Source organism: Taudactylus pleione, unplaced genomic scaffold (assembly GCF_031769625.1).
Source record: "Taudactylus pleione unplaced genomic scaffold, aTauple2 ptg000326l, whole genome shotgun sequence".
Lineage (NCBI taxonomy): Eukaryota > Metazoa > Chordata > Amphibia > Anura > Myobatrachidae > Taudactylus > Taudactylus pleione.
The window spans coordinates 2,655,561-2,672,434 of NW_028284727.1; the positions used below are offsets into that span (position 1 = coordinate 2,655,561).

Genomic DNA, 16,874 nt, shown 5'->3' on the forward strand with positions numbered 1-16,874 from the left:
CCGACTTCAAGTGCCTCCTTGATGGTTGATGTAAGCCACTGCAGTGGCGTCGTTGGACAACCTGCAAGGGCTTTCCATGAAGAATGTGACTTGGCATCCTGAGGGCCATGTACACGGCCCGAAGTTTCAATATGCTGATGGGCAAGGCTGCTTCGACTGCTGTCCAACGGCCCTGAAAGGAGTGTGGACCGGTCAGAGTGCCCAGCCCCAGAGACTGGCGTTCGTCGTGAGGAGTATTCAGTCCAGGATCCAAAAGTGGCGACCATTGGTGAGATGAGGTGTCAGTAGCCACCAAGACAGAGACAGGCGCACCTCCGGAGAGAGCACCATCGTCTGAGCTTTGATCCGGTAGGCTAAGCCGATCCCATCTGGAGATGATCAGCCCCTGCAGGGGCCTTGAATTAAACTGAGCATATTCCACCATGTCGAATGTGGACACCATTGACCCTAGAACCTGCATCGCTGAGTGTATGGACATCTGACCACTGCGGAGAAATCTGCGCACTCGCAGTTGCAGCGAGGAGATCTTTTCTGGAGTTAGGAAGATTCCCTGCTGGTGAGAATCCAGAAAGGCACCCAAATGAACCATTCTTTGTGAGGGAATTAGGGAGGACTTTTTCCAAATGATCAGTCACACGTGCACTTATAGACAAGCGATCGCCAGGCGTAGGTGGCGGTGAAGTACCTCTGAAGAACCCGTCAGCAAGAGGAGGTCATCCAGGTATGGGCAGGAGTTGTATACCCTGACTCCGCAGATGGGCTGCTATGACAGCCATAACTTTTGTAAAGACCCTTGGATAGGCCAAAGGGCAGCGCCCGAAACTGGAAGTGTTGGTGCAGAATAGCAAACCGTAGATAACGCTGGTGAGAAGACGTTATGGGGATATGCAGGTGATCATCCCGAATGTCCATGGATACCATGTAATCCCCAGGCTCCATAGCCAGTACTGAACTTGGGCACCCTGAGGAACTTGTTCAGAGATTTGAGGTTGTGGATAGGCAGATGAGACCCATTCGGCTTCTGAACCAGAAAGAGTAGAATAACCAATCCCTCTGAGATATTGGGACTGGTACAATTATCCCTGCTTTCAGCAAGGACTCTATGGCTTCCCGGATCTGCAAGGCCTTGTTCTTGTTGGAAGGAGGGCTTGTACAGAAAAACTGGTGGGCAGGTCTTCGCCAGAAAGAGAGTGTACCCCTGAGAGACCACTTTTTACCCAAGCATTCTTGGTGGTTTGACAGCAGCACTGGGCGTACTGAAGAAGTCGGCTTCCACTCTGGGATCCCCCAGAGGGAGGCCCGTCCCATCAGGCTGAGGGTTTATCCTCAGACTTGGAAGCAGGGCTTCATGCGCTCCAGGCCTGTTTCTTAGGCTTGGTGACAGTTTTGGTCGCTGGTTGTCTATTGAAAGACTGTCCTTTGGGCTTTCCTTGAGGACGAAAGGACCGAAAGGAAGAGGTTCTAGCCTTGGAAGGTGCAGATGCTGATGGCAGAAATGCCGATTTAGATTTTGCCAGTGTGTCTACAATTTTGTGCCAAACAATATATCCCTATTGTAGGGCAAGACCTCCAGGTCCTTTTTCAAATCACTGTCCGCCCTCCAGGAGTGCAGCCACAGAGAGCGGCGAGCAGACACTGACGCGGCCGAGACTCTGGAGGTCAGTAGACTGGCATTCAAAGAAGCCTCACCAATATAAGCAGCCGCATCTCTAATATGGCCCACCAAAGACCTCTGAGTCTCAGGAGGCTCCTCGGGCAAAATGTCCTCCAGAACATTTGCCCAACCTTCTATTGCCTTAGCCACCCATGAGATAGCAAGGGACATATGGGGCAACCATTCCTGAGAGAGAGTACAGTTATTTCAGGCACGTCTCCACCGTCCTATCCGTAGAATCCTTCAAGGAAGAAATGGAAGGCTCCGCCATATGATCTACCAGCTGGTCAGAGAGTGGAAAAACTGCCAAAGTACCCTTACCTGTTTAAACGGAGAGTAATTGGATTTAGGGGCAGGAACATCATCCTCTATGTCTAGTATGGATTGGACCGCCCGCACCAAAGCCAGTACATTAATACTTGATTTAGGCTCCACCTCCTGTGAAGGGGAATCAGAACCAGACGCCTCATCCACTTCCCCGTCATCCGACGACACTTGTGTCTGATAGTTGTGTAGACTGGGATGACAATACAGGGCGTTTAGATTCCTTCTTGGGTCTTTCATTCTGCAACATGGACTGAAAGGCCATAGAGGAAGATGCCAAACTCTGAACTGAACTAGAGAAAACATCCACCCAGTGTGGCTGTACAGCTTGTGTTAGTCCCTGGAAGCGAATGACAGACTGTTGTGATACCGAAGGGGATTGCATAAATTGCGGTAATCCCTGGTAGGGAGTAACAGACTGTGGAACAGGAGTAGACTGCAAACAAACATGCGGAATACCCCGAGAGGGAAGGATGGTTTGTTGAGGTAACCCCATATGGGGTAAAAAAGCTGGGACTGACAGGCGACCAGGAATAGAGGCGAGGACCTGAGAAAAAACGCCCAAGGGGGATCCTGTCCCGCTGTTGGGGGGAATTTGGGGCCAGGCAACTGATAGCACCTCACACATAACCAATCCTAAAATAAATCTTCCTTACTCACCCCTGCAGCACATAGCCTGTAGGAGAGCAGAGTGGGTGCAGCATTGCGGGCTCGACCTCCTTGTCAGACATGGCTGACAAAATATATACAGTCAGCATAAATATTGGGATATTGACAGAATTTTCATATTTTGGCCTCTATTCACCACCACAAAGGCTTTGAAATTAAACAAACAAAATGTGCTTTAACTGCAGACTTTCAGATTTAATTTGAGGGTAATTACATCCAAATCAGGTGAACGGTGTAGGAATTACAACGGTTTCTATATGTGCCTCCCACTTTTTAAGGGGCCAAAAGTAATGGGACTATCAACTCAAAAGCTATTTCATGGACAGGTGTGGGCTATTCCCTCGTTATTTCATTATCAATTAAGTAGGTAAAAGGTCTGGAGTTGATTCTAGGTGTGACATTTGCATTTGGAATCAGTTGCTGTCGACTCTCAATATGAGATCCAAAGAGCTGTCACTATCAGTGAAGCAAGCCATCATTAGGCTGAAAAATCTAAACAAACCCATCAGAGAGATAGCAAAAACATTAGGTGTGGCCAAATCAACTGTTTGGAACATTTTTAAAAAGAAAGAACGCACTGGAGAGCTCGGCAACACCAAAAGACCCGGAAGATCACGGAAAACAACTGTGGTGGATGACAGAAGAATTATTTCCCTGGTGAAGAAAAACCCTTTCACAACAGTTGGCCAAATCAAGAACACTCTGTCAATGTCAAATCCACATGGTGCGGCACTCGCGGACAGAAAGACATAGAACAGTGTGTGTGTGTGTATAGAGGCTAAAATATGAAAATTCTATCAATGTCCCAATATTTATGCACCTGACTGTATATATTTTGTCAGGCATGTCTGACAAGGAGGTCGAGCCCGCAATACTGCACCCACTCTGCTCTCCTGCAGGCTATGTGCTGCAGGGGTGAGTAAGGAGGATTTATTTTAGGATTGGTTGTGTGTGAGGTGCTATCAGTTGCCTGGCCCCTCAAACACCCATCCTCAAGAGCAACTTCTCTTAACCATCCAAGAACAGTTTGGTGACTAACAATGCCTTTTCCAGCATGATGGAGCACCTTGCCATAAGACAAAATTGATAACTAAGTGGCTTGGGGAACAAAACATCAAATTTTTCGGTCCATGGCCAGGAAACTCCCCAGACCTTAATCCCATTGAGAACTTGTGGTCAATCCTCAAGAGGCGGATGGACAAACAAAAACCCACAAATGCTGACAAACTCCAAGCATTGATCAGGCAAGAATGGGCGGTTATCAGTCAGTATGTGGCTAGAATATGATTGACAGCATGCCAGGGCAAATTGCAGAGGTCTTGAAAAAGAAGGGTCAACACTGCAAATATTGACTCTTTGCATAAACTATTGTAATGGTCAATAAAAGCCTTGCTTGCAATTTTACTTCAGTATACCATAGTAACATCTGACAAAAAGGTCTAAAAACACTGAAGCAGCAAACTGTGTGAAAACCAATACTTGTGTCATTCTCAAAACTTTTGGCCATGGCTGTACATTTCAAATCAAGATATTTATAACATGACAATAGCTTAAATTAAGTAAATCATGAAATTGTTTGTCAGCTTAAAACTGTGCAAAACGACATTTCCATTCACAAAACTTTTGAAAAAGCTTCTTATTATGTACTGTAGGTATTTTAGTGTTGGTGGTCAACAACAAAAAAAAAAAAAAAAAAAGAAAAAACTGCAGTTTTTAAAGTTGCCTTAGCTCCAGGGAAATGATAAATGTATCCTTTTAAAACTTATAAATTGTTATATAAAAACACAACACTTTAAATATCAAATGCACAGACAAATCCACATGAAACCATAAAGGATATTGTCAACCAGCCGGCCAATCAGCTTGCAATAGTAAGTGTCATCAGGGATCCAAGGATTATCCTCCCGTGCATTCATACCACACTTAAGGTATGTTTCACTGAGGCACCATCCTGGAGGCCGATTATCCTTCAGGGATCCAATGATGGAGTGGACTAGTTTGCGTTTTAGATTAGTCCGATCACGAAGGTGCATCTCATAGTAGTGAAGAGTGTTGTACAAGTAGGTCACTGGTCGATCTAAATTCGAATAAAACTGGTGATTATGGGCAAATCATTTGTAATTTTGCAAATACATGGTATATCAAATGTAGTGTATTACAATTTGTTAGGCTTGAATTTAAAATCCAACTTCTTGAAAGTGAGGTCCCAAAAATACAAAAAAAATCATACAATTATTTATTACAGAGTGCATTAGAGGTTCTCTTGAAAAACAACAAGGTTAAAAAATTATTAAATAAAAAATGTACGCGATAGGTCTCTTACCCCCTGGTATGAGCTAAAATATATAAGAGGTAAGCTTTTATGATAATGGAAAAATTATTTAACATTGCTAAAGAACATACCATGAAACTTGTACAGGCCTCCAAGATGGTCAAGCAAAGTTTCCAGTGACTTTGAAACAGGAAGCAGCTCTAGAAATCTGTGGATGACTATGTCAAACACTGGCAAAAAGCGAAGGCACACATTTCCAAAGTAGATTGGAAGGTACTGATGCTGGAACACCACAGGAGGGTTAACTTGTTCTGCAAGCCCTTCAAAGTAAAGTTTTTCTGGATATTTCTGAAAAAGAAATAAAAATAACTCCCAGGTAATATTGTTCTCAGATTTAAGTGGCCCTGCAGTACTGCCTCATTCATACTTTAATACAGATATGTCCTCATACATCTAGCCTCCTTGTGCATTAAAAAGCCCTTCTAGTTGTGGCATGACTTGGTACCGCAGAGTGTCTTTTTGGGTATACCTTCAAATGCTTCTTATTTACACAGCGATGTCAGTGCCAGATTAATGTCCACATGGGCCTGGAGCTGATATTTACGAAGGGCCTATTGCAGAGGTTCCCAAACTTTTTTGAATCATGGCGCCCTAGACTATCAGCATTGTTTTCACGGCACCCTTAAGCCTAACACTTGTTATTGAGACATCCTGAAAAAATTTAGTGAAGTAGTAAAGTGAAGTAAATTGTGATTATCTGTCATCCTTAGGGTCAGTAATATGGTTGTGGACAGGTTTGAGCTTGTTTGTCCACATATTACCATTACATTGACCATAAATAATTTGATTTGGTGTGAACCACCAACCTGATGCACCCCTGGAAGTGTCCTGAGGCACCCCAGCGTGCCACGGCACAGTTCAGGAACCACTGGCCAATTGTGTGCCGCTGCAGAGGGTGTGACAGTTGCTGCGATGGTGTAACTAAAGATGTGAGGGCGTGAGCTGCGAGGTGTGGTCTGCCCAGGGGGTGTGGCCAGTGCCATGGGTGTGGCTATAGTGGAGCAACTACAAGAAAAAGTTGCGCTCTGTGTGAAATGGTATGAACTCTATTGTCTTTCTTTCATTAAGTGCTAGAATAGTTTAAATAAAAGAAAAAAAAAATCTAAATTGTTCACAGATCATTGTCATATTTCTATAAGTGTTCATCCCTAGTCACTGCCGTGAATTAATAAATGAACTGCCTTCTTTAGCTGTTCCTTTTTAAAAAAAATAAATATCTGCAATGGTAATACTGGACTAGGGCAGTAAGGGCTATCTTACTGTACAGCTGTGTATGCATGAGCTTGTTTGAGCATTAAGTTTTTTTTGTTAATTTAAAATAAAAAAAATATTTAAAATGATAAAAAAAACTCAGAAGTCTTTACATATAAAAAATATTGTTTGCTTGTATGTTTGTTTTTTAAAATGTAATCTGTTATTGCCATCTTGAGATAGTGCTAATAGAACAGGTAGGACGGGGACGGGATGTACTAAAGGGGAAAATGCGGTAAAACCCCGAAAATGCAGTTTTTTTGGGGGGGGTTTACCGCATTCCCCATATGTACAAAGCACCAATGGGTAATGCCATCTTCAGGTGGATTTACCCAATACAAGCCTATGGGCTTCTTATTGGTACGCTCCCCTTTGGGAGGGATCCGATCGGATGCACACATATACAGAGTGACCATGCAGTATAGCTGGGACTCGAAGGAGCAGCATGTATGAGCTGTGACACAGAACTGCACATCACAGTGCAAACTGGACAGACCAGCAGAGGGGATGGGATGGTGAGCACTAGGGGGGAAGGAATCTTAGGGACCTTCATAAACCAACTTTCTGGGGCCCCTATACACCTTAATCCAGGGCCTGTCGCTCTTCCTGTTTGTGCCGACACTGTCCCTTTGGGAGCGGTGGGGTGGGTGTGACATCACACATGTGCAGAGGTGGTACTCTGTACAACGCAGGGAGGGCTTCTGAAGTCTTCCATATCGCTTGCCACTCGAGGCACTCCCAGCTCTGGGTCCAAGTCAAGAATCGGTCCCCTTATGTGCACCTCAAGCTCCTGTACCCTCTTAATTTACCACTTGCGGTTAAGATGCCAGAGGACGGGATGCAGGACGTCTGTGTACCAAATCTGGAATCCTGACTGTCGTCAGGAAGCCGATGCTGTGATCCCAAAGGGATCCAGATACCAACGTCAGCATCCCGAACACCGGCATGCCGAAGGTAAGTATACAGGTAAGGGTTAGTGTTAGCCTGGTGTTGGGGGGTTAGGGACCTCCCGGGGAGGATTAGAGTTAGGCACTGACCGGGGAGGGTTAGGGTGCAGGGAGGGGAGTTTAGGGTTAGGTACCACTGGGGGGGGAGGTTACGGTTAGGCACCAACCGAGGGGGGGTTAGGGACCACCGAGGGGAGGTTAGGCACCACCGAGGGGAGGTTAGGCACCACCGAGGGGAGGTTAGGCACCACCGAGGGGAGGTTAGGCACCACCGAGGGGAGGTTAGGCACCACCGAGGGGAGGTTAGGCACCACCGAGGGGAGGTTAGGCACCACCGAGGGGAGGTTAGGCACCACCGAGGGGAGGTTAGGCACCACCGTGGGGAGGTTAGGCACCACCGTGGGGAGGTTAGGCACCACCGTGGGGAGGTTAGGCACCACCGTGGGGAGGTTAGGCACCACCGTGGGGAGGTTAGGCACCACCGTGGGGAGGTTAGGCACCACCGTGGGGAGGTTAGGCACCACCGTGGGGAGGTTAGGCACCACCGTGGGGAGGTTAGGCACCACCGTGGGGAGGTTAGGCACCACCGTGGGGAGGTTAGGCACCACCGTGGGGAGGTTAGGCACCACCGTGGGGAGGTTAGGCACCACCGTGGGGAGGTTAGGCACCACCGTGGGAGGTTAGGCACCACCGTGGGGAGGTTAGGCACCACCGTGGGGAGGTTAGGGTTAGGCACCGCCAGGGTAGGGTTAGAGGAAGAAAGGGGGAGAGTTAGGGTACTTAGATTGGGATGTCGCTGTCGGTCTTCAGACCGGCGGCATCCTGTCCAGTGGTATATCAAACCGATTCGTGTGTGTGTGAATATATATATATATATATATATATATACACACACATACACTGTACATAGATGCATATATACACACACATATGTATATATACATATATATATACACATACACACACACTATAAACACATATTTACACATACATACATACATACACACATCTATAGACAGACATTACACCCACCTCTGGTTATGAACTTTTCTGAGTTTTCTCACTAGTGTCCGGCTGTAGTGTGCCAAGCTCAGTTGCCAAGGAGGGGTGAGGGGTCAATGGCTGGGCTTTAGAAAACCCAGGTGCAGAGTTATTAGCATCCCGGTATACAGATGAAGGGGCAGAGTTAAGCGCGATTTGGGGGCGGAGCCTAGTGCAACTCAGAATGCACTGTCAGCCTGCCCGGAGGCGGAGTTTCGTACAGTCTGGGGGCGGAGCTATGAGCAGGACCGAGGATAAGCGGGGATTCGGGCAATGGGGCCGGGGGTGGAAGGAATGGGAGATAATCCTGCAGAATGGACAGGCTTTTGGAAAGCTGTAGTGGACTGGTGACAGGAAAAGTTTTTTTTCCTGTTAACATAGCATGCACTGCAGTAGGTCCTGTGGGCCTATTTTCATGGGGTGGCCTGGAGCTGGAGCTCCACCCGCCCCATTGTTAATCCGGCCCTGAGCGATGTGAATAGGTAGCACAAGCAGCTTCTGCTGATTAAAATGATATGCAGCATGCCTTTGTTCTGTGAGCGTCTGTAGGTGTATCTGCATGTGAAATGTTATGTTACACTGTAATGTGGTGTTACGCATGCAGATACACCAGCAGTCGCACACAGAACATAGGCATGTCAAATATCATTTTAATTAGCAGAAGCGACTTGTGCTAACTATTCGCATCGCTGTGAAGGTAAAAAGCCGAACAAAAAGACGCTCAGTCACACGGAGCTCCCGCGTTGTGTAGCGTGATTTGTAGCACAACGAGGACAGATATAAGTGGACACATCTGTATATACAGTGAACTGCAGTGTTTTACTAATTAAATGTACATAAAAACTAGGGATGTGCAGGCTCGGATAGGTTCGAGTTTGCACGTTGAGTTCGGATTTTTCCCTCCAAAAAAACGGAACTCAGAAAGAGGCTAAACGTCATCTTACATGGACGAACATCATCATTTCTGGACGTCCAGGAATGATGATGTTCGTCCATGTAAGATGACGTTTAGCCACTTTCTGAGTTCCGTTTTTTTGGAGGGAAAAATCCGAACTCAACGTGCAAACTCTAACCTATCCGAGCCTGCACATCCCTAATAAAAACACAATTATATACATCAGTTATCGGAAATAGGCGCTATTGCGCGTATTTTACCCGGTATTGAGGACCGGGGACTCAGTTTTAAAAAAAAAGACATGGTCCCTGGGGACGCGCTTATGCTGCAGTCAATCCCTGACAGACTGTCCAGGATTGGCAGCAGCACACCACATTCCCGGAGAGACGGCACAGCCACCATGGATGGGGGATGTGGGGATAGAGGAGAGGAGAGGAGAGAGAGCTCCTGTCATTCATACATGCACCAGTCACACGCCAATCAGAGCTTGCAAACTGGCAGCGGCTGCTGGTCTGCGATTTCCGATTGGCTCGCGCGCTGCGCTAGATTTATATGACAGCGGCACTCTCCCTCAAGGGCTGCAATGCCGGTGCAGCTTCCGGCTGATGCGGGCGAGGAGGCCCTGGCCAATTGATGCAGGTGAGGGTTGCTAGAGGGACACAGCTAGGTAAGAGGCTGCTGGGGAAACGGGAGGAGGGAACACAATGTATAAGGGAATAAATATGTAAACGGTATTACTGAGTGGCATAATGTGTTATAAGGGGCACTACTGTGGTGTCACATTAATAAAGGGCAATACTGTGACGTAACATGAATAAGGGACATTGGGCCTGATTCACTACGGTTCGCAACTGTGATCGCGGCTGCGATTACGCATGCAGTCTGCAATAATATGCTATTCCACTGCGATCCCTATGCCGTTGCAGCACTACATAAAGGATGCCTACCTTACCTTACACACATCCCTAATGTTTAGCAAGACTGCGAAACCATCGGTAACATTGAGTACAATCGGAGCCTCAAGCACACTTGCACAAAGGAATTGCTAACTTCATTGCACGCTGTGAGTTCTCAAGCTGCGTATGGTATAGCAGTGGATAATTTTTGCACGCCCCTGCAATGGCGTTCGAATGCACTGGCACGCCTGCGTTTCGCCAACCACCCCCCACCCCGTCATCACCCACAAAGGCTCTTCCTGTCAATCACTCTGCGATGGGTCTGCGTAGTCATTGCGATCACAGTCCTGTGGAGTGTTCGCGCATGTGCACTGTGATGCATGCGCAGAACGCAATCGGCCGTCCATAATCGCAGTTGCGACACGGCCCACTACAGTGAAAAGCTAAAACAGCCATCCCCAACCGTGGGCTGCAGTGCCCAGCATGGTACAGCATTTGTTCACACTGCAGAGAGAGCTTGGGGCAGCCCAGCAACTCCGTGAGAGCTGGTCACGCCCCTACAAGTGATGAAAAGGGGCACATCTCAAAGACACATCCCCTTTCCTAAATGACCACACCCCTTTTTTGGGCACCCCGTCTGTCCTAACGTGAAGACTAGAGTATTGCAGCAGATATCTGCATTAATATTTACAGTGCATAACACATTCGAAAAAAAAAATTTCTAGGGTATACCACACATATTCTTTGATAAATATACCTCTTATTACCTAATGCCTTATGACTTGTCTGTACACAGAGTCCATAGTTAATATCACCAGTAGGTCATGTGGGGAGGTTTGATGCTGTTGAGGGTATCAGATGGGCAGCTTTATTATTATTATTGTTTATTTATATGGCGCCACAAGTATTCCGCAGGCGCCTTACAAAGTACATAAACAAATAAGTTACTTACAATACAATACAGGACAAGGATAATATACATTGCAACAATGGCTACCATAACACCCAAATAAGCAACAGAGCATAAGCAGCCAAGTGTTAGGTGCCCTAGTGGGGAGTAAGAAGTTGATGAAAATAAAGTAAGGAGAAGTACAAGAGGGTAGTGGGCCCAGCTCGCAAAGGGAGGGGCAGACAAACATGGATGGGTTAGACCGGGAGAAAGGAGCATGTAGCAGCAAGTTAGGATGAGAGCTAGAAGGCTTTGATGAAGTAGTGGATCTTGAGAGCCCGTTTGAAGGATTGTAGAGAGGTGGAGAGTCTGATGGGGAGAGGGAGAGAGTTGCAAAGGTGGGGAGCAACACGGGCAAAATCTTGGAGGCGGGAGTGAGAGAAAGTAATCAGTTGGCATGAGAGCCGGCGTGCATTTGTGGAATTAAGAGGACGGGCAGGAAAGAGAAGGGAGATAAGGTCAGATGTAAATGGGAGAGGAATGGGTGAGAAGCTTTGTAAGCGAGTGTGAGTACCTTGAATTGTGTTCTGAAGGGGAACCAGTGGAGTGCTTGTAGGAGAAGGGTGGCAAATGTAGAACGTTTGGAGAGAAAGAGGAGCCAAGCGGCAGCATTGAGGACAGACTGGAGAGGAGAGAGATGGGATTTGGAGAGGCCAGATAGGAGGAGGTTACAGTTGTCGAATCTGGAGATGACCAGTGAGTGCATTAGGGTCTTTGTAGCATCCTGGGTGAGAAAGGGTCTGATCCCGGAATCATTTTTGAGATGGAAACGACAGGACTGCGAGAGGTTCTGGATATGTGGTTTGAAGGAGAGGGAGAAGTTCAGGATAACTGCAAAACAGCGCACTTTGGGGCTAGAGGAGATAGTTGTGCCATCAATTGATAAATAAATAGTGGGAAGTAAGGTTATATGGGAGGGTGGGAAGATGATCAGCTCAGTCTTAGACATATTAAGTTTAAGAAATTGCCGGGACAACCAGGAAGATATAGCAGAGAGACAGATAGAGATATGAGTAAGGAGAGAGGGGGGAGAGGTCAGGGGAGGAAAGGTAGATCTGAGTGTCAGCATAGAGATCATAATGGAGGTCAAAAGATCTGATGAGTTCACCTAGAGAGGGAAAATAGGAGAGGTCCAACGCACCTACTGTATAAGAGGATGTGGGGGATAACAAGAGTCATGAGAGGAGACAGAGAAGGATCAGTCGGAGTGGTAGGACGACAGCCAAGAGAGGGGAGGTGCCACGTAGACCAAGGGAGTGAAGGATTTGCAGCAGGAGAGGGTGGTCCAGTGTGTCAAAAGCAGCAGAGAGGTCAAGGAAAATGAGCAGAGAGTAGTGGCCCTTGGATATGGCAGCAAGGAGGTCATTGCTGACTTTCGTGAGGGCAGTTTCAGTGGAGTGGAGAGAACGGAAGCCAGACTGAAAAGGGTCAAGGAGGGAGTGGGAGGAAAGAATGGTGGAAAGGCGGTTGTAAACAATACGCTCAAGGAGTTTGGAGGCAAAAGGGAGGAGAGAGATGGGTCGGTAGTTGGAGAGAGTGTTAGGATCAAGGGTAGATTTTTTTAAGAATGGGGGAAGACAAGGGCATGTTAGAATGCACAAAGGACAGTGCCAGATGAGAGGGAGAGATTGAGGTGGGCAAGATGGGAACAGGCACAAGGAGAGAGGTAGCGGAGGAGACGTGAAGGGATAGGGTCAAGGGGGGAGGTGGAAGATGGGGAGGACCAGATGAGGGCCATGACTTCCTCTCCAGATACAGGGGAGAAGTATGTCAGAGAAGGTAAAATGGATGGGATGGGGCGATCCGTGAAAGGAGGAGGAGGAGAGCTGGGGTACTGGTGGGATATAATGTCCTGATGTATGGAGTCAATTTTAGCTGTAAAGTAGGTAGCGAAGTCAAGGGCAGAGAGCAACGAAGTTAGGCGAGGAGGGAGTGGGCGGATTAGGGAGTTGGAGGTGGTGAAGAGACGCTGGGGATTTGAGGACTGGGAGGAGACGAGATTCTTGAAATATGACTGTTTGGAGGGAAAAATCTGCCTTAGAGCGTGATCTTCTCCACTGTCGCTCGGCGGTTCATGAACACTTTTTCAGGTATCTGGTGCACTTGGAATGCCAGGTTTGAGGTGTGGATCTGCGGGGGTGAGTAGCGATTGCTGGAGCAACAGAGTCAAGAGCAGAAAAAAGGAAGGCATTGTATAGGGAAGCAGCATGTTCAGAGCAGGAGAGAGAAAGGATAGGGGAGATAAGCGAGTCAAGCAGGGAAGAAAAAGAAATTGTGTCAATAGCCTCAATGTTACACTTAGTGATGGTGGCCTTAGGAGGTAGAGGAGGGGAAGGAGAGAAGGATAAGTTAAAAGAGAAGGTGGTGGTCAGAGAGGGGGAATGGGGGATTGGAGTAATCAGAAATATCACAACGGTGAGTGAAGACCAGATCAAGCGAATGCCCACTCACATGGGAGGGTGAGGAGGTCCATTGGGAGAGACCAAATGAAGATAAGCGGGTAAGGAGTTTGGAGGCAGAGGATTCTGTGGGGATATCAATTGGAATATTGAAGTCACCTAGGATAATGGAGGGAAGGTCCGAGGAGAGAAAGTGAGGAAGCCAGGAAGCAAACTTGTCAAGGAATTTGGAGGGAGGGCCAGGGGGACGGTAAATGAAGCTACTCTAAGGTGAACTGGTTGGAAGAGGCGTATAAAATGAACCTCAAACGTAGAGAATGTAAGGGATGAGGGTACGAGTTGGTAGGAGAAACCAGGGGATAGAAGGACTCCAACACCACCTCCACTACAACCCCCGGGCCGAGGGGTGTGAGAGAAGGTGAGGTCCCCAGAGGAGAGAGCTGCAGGAGAAGTGGTGTCAGAGGGTGACATCCAGGTTTCAGTAATGGCTAGGAGATGCAAGTTGCTGGAGATGAAAAGGTCATGGGCGGGAACCAGTTTATTAGTCTAAAGTATAAATTATGATGGGAACAAGAAATGGTCAGGTAGGAACCCATTTTTTTTTTTTACAGTGCAAAATTCCTGGGACCCACATTTTGTCACTCAGCGCAATCACTGTGCATACAAAGCATAATACATACATTATATATATATATATATATATATATATATATATATATACACACACACACACAAACACACATATATACACACACACACACGTACATATTACATACATATATATACACAAATACTAAATGTGAATAAAAATACATGAGAGATGTTGTGGACTCTGCTAGGGCTCGTACTAATAAGTGTATTACATGCATTCCCATAGTAAATTTCTACAGTAGCGTATTCATAGTTGCTATTATTAGCATTTGCCAGTGCCTTAGTACCATTCTGGTGTTTGGAATGCATTGAGCTGCAATATGATGGTACAAAATAATAGCAACATCCACATGGCAAATGCGTTCAACAAACATAATTGCAAGTAATAAAGTTAAATCTGCAATGCTAGTGGACATGTAATCTTAGAATCTATACTTAAACCGGTTTATGTACTAGTCCGATTGTTTGGGGTCTGCACATGTGCAGAACGAGTCTTGTGATCTCGCTCGCAGATCCCCAAAGCCGGGGACGTGACTGTGCTGCATTCCCTGAAACGGGGCATGCCACCACTGCTTTCCGGGAGTGCAGAGACCAGGGTCTGCGTCGATGGACACAGATTTCCTGGCCTCACAAGCTGCCAGCATGAGTACGCTGCATTTGGATAGCAATCGCTGTCAGGAGGCGTCTGCTTCCTATAGACGCCTCCTGCAGCATTTAAATATTTGTTGGACAGTATTGTGCACAGCTGCTTCCTTGCTGCTGTGCAACACCATCCTCATCTGCATCAGGCCCTAAAAGTAGTATTTTTGACAATACTTGAACTGAACATACAATTCTGTTTGAGGTTTCAATCACTTCATCTGCAGTACCTTATGGTAGTTCATGTGCTTAGTATGCCAATCATTCTGCAGCCAGTGTTCTGGGGAATTCTCCTTCACAAAGTCACTCACTCTGTTTCTGAAGTCATTTGGTTTGAGAAGCAGCAATTGAATTATGAAGTAGCACACCTGTGCTTCATTTCCTTCATGGCTGCGCATAGCCTGTAGGATAAAAGAAATACATCTGTCACTTGGCTGTATTACTCAAAAGGCTCAGAACAAGTCATTTCTCTAAGCATTCAGGCAGCTCATTGTCTTCTTTGTGCTTATATATAAGCTTTGAACTTGAAAAAGGCATAAAACAGAATATAACAGAAGAAAATGGCATAAAACAGAATATAACAGAAGAAAAAAAACATTACCAAGCAAAGTATTAATCTGTCCAGGGTCACAATGTTGTATTTCCACACCATGTCATTAAGCATCTCAATACATTTATTGAGCTGTTGTCCCCCTGCTGAGGTGGAGAATTCATACACAAGAAAGTCTGCAAATGTTCGGACGTGAGCGACAAGAGCCCTGGCACCAATTCTCTCCAGAACTCTGTAACCAAGAAATTTATTAAAGAAGATTACAAACCAGTATTTTTGGTGAAGGGATTTGCTAGTAGATTATATTTACATATTAGTGGCATTAAAATAAAACACAATACTGTTAGACAAAAAGATTGGACATCAAAAACCTATATTTAAAATGGAATAAAACAATGTGGCAGTTTAAAAGACCCATTAAGATCATTCAGATATCTGCAATGAGTGATATGAGGCATTGTTACTATTATGGTTTATATGCAAGCATTATAGTTTATACAGATGTGTCCTCTTACACCATATGGCAGAAGACTTTTTCCTAAAATGTAAATCTTAAGTGTGCTATGTAGTTAGGATTACTTTTTGTCACAATAGAATTGGTATAAAGTTGCAGATTAAGCATAATAATGCCTGGAGAGAGTCAGGTCTGACATGATTTGACTGTTTAATCCGGATTGTGCACTCTTTAATTTTGCTACTTTTTTCTTCATTGGGCTACTCTCTCATCAATTTTGCATGTTTGTTCGTTTATAATGAACTAGGTACTTAGGAACAATGTTTTGGCGCACTAATGTAGCAAAGTCCGTGATGTGCTAAATGGGGCTACAGTATTTGGCCCGATTTATGGATAGATGTATGTGGTCACATCTGTATTATATTTCATATGAAGGTGGCAGATTTCCTGCTGTAAAACTTGAAGCCAGACATTTCCGTCGTGCAGGGAGTAGTGACAGACCCATGCAGAGATTGGGGTGAGGGATGGAATAGTAGTGAAAAGTGTCTGTAGAATGTTACACAAGAAAGCACTGTTTGCATTTTAGATTACTATTTTATATAAAATTCACAAAAAACACCCTCAGTTAAGCATTATCATCGTGAAAAAAAAGTTCATACAAAAAAAAAAAAAGAACAAAACCAGTATTAGTAAAAAAAAAGTGCATTGAAGCAGATAAGTTTAGACATGAGGCTTTAATCCAGGGGTCTTCAAACTTGGCCCTCCAGCTGCTGTGGAACTACACATCCCAGCATGCACTGCCACCTTTTTGATATAACAGCATACTAAAACTATGTGCAGTGCATGCTGGGATGTGTAGTTCCACAGCAGCTGGAGGGCCAAGTTTGAAGACCCCTGCTTTAATCTAACGTTTAGAACATTACATTACAGCGGGAATAAGCAGTCACTGGGGTCTATTTCCTAAACCTTGGATGGAGAGATAAAGTGATCGGAGATAAAGTCCCAGTCAATCAGCTCCTAACTGCCATGTCACAGGATGTGTTTGAAAAATTACAGTTAGGAGCTGATTGGCTGGGACTTAATCTCCATTCACTTTATCTCAATCCAAGGCTTAGTAAATAGACCCCACTGGTTGATGCAAGATCAGTATTGAGAAAAATCTTTTAGTGTAAAGCCAGATAACAGCATAGTTGTAAAATGTGTTGGTTAACATTGAGTGCAAA

General features: G+C 45.7%; 1 protein-coding gene across 2 annotated transcripts in view; it reads right to left on the reverse strand.

Annotated features, from left to right (window-relative positions):
• Positions 1-16,874, reverse strand: part of MED23 (mediator complex subunit 23) — a 168,309-nt gene that overhangs the window by 54,533 nt on the left and 96,902 nt on the right. For both annotated transcript variants that reach the window (XM_088443095.1, XM_088443094.1), the window contains 4 exons: positions 15,249-15,429; positions 14,878-15,048; positions 5,051-5,267; positions 4,488-4,724 (listed from right to left, as the gene is read on the reverse strand). In XM_088443095.1, the coding sequence (XP_088299221.1) occupies positions 4,488-4,724; positions 5,051-5,267; positions 14,878-15,048; positions 15,249-15,429 (806 nt within the window). The remainder of the gene's footprint in view (positions 1-4,487; positions 4,725-5,050; positions 5,268-14,877; positions 15,049-15,248; positions 15,430-16,874) is intronic.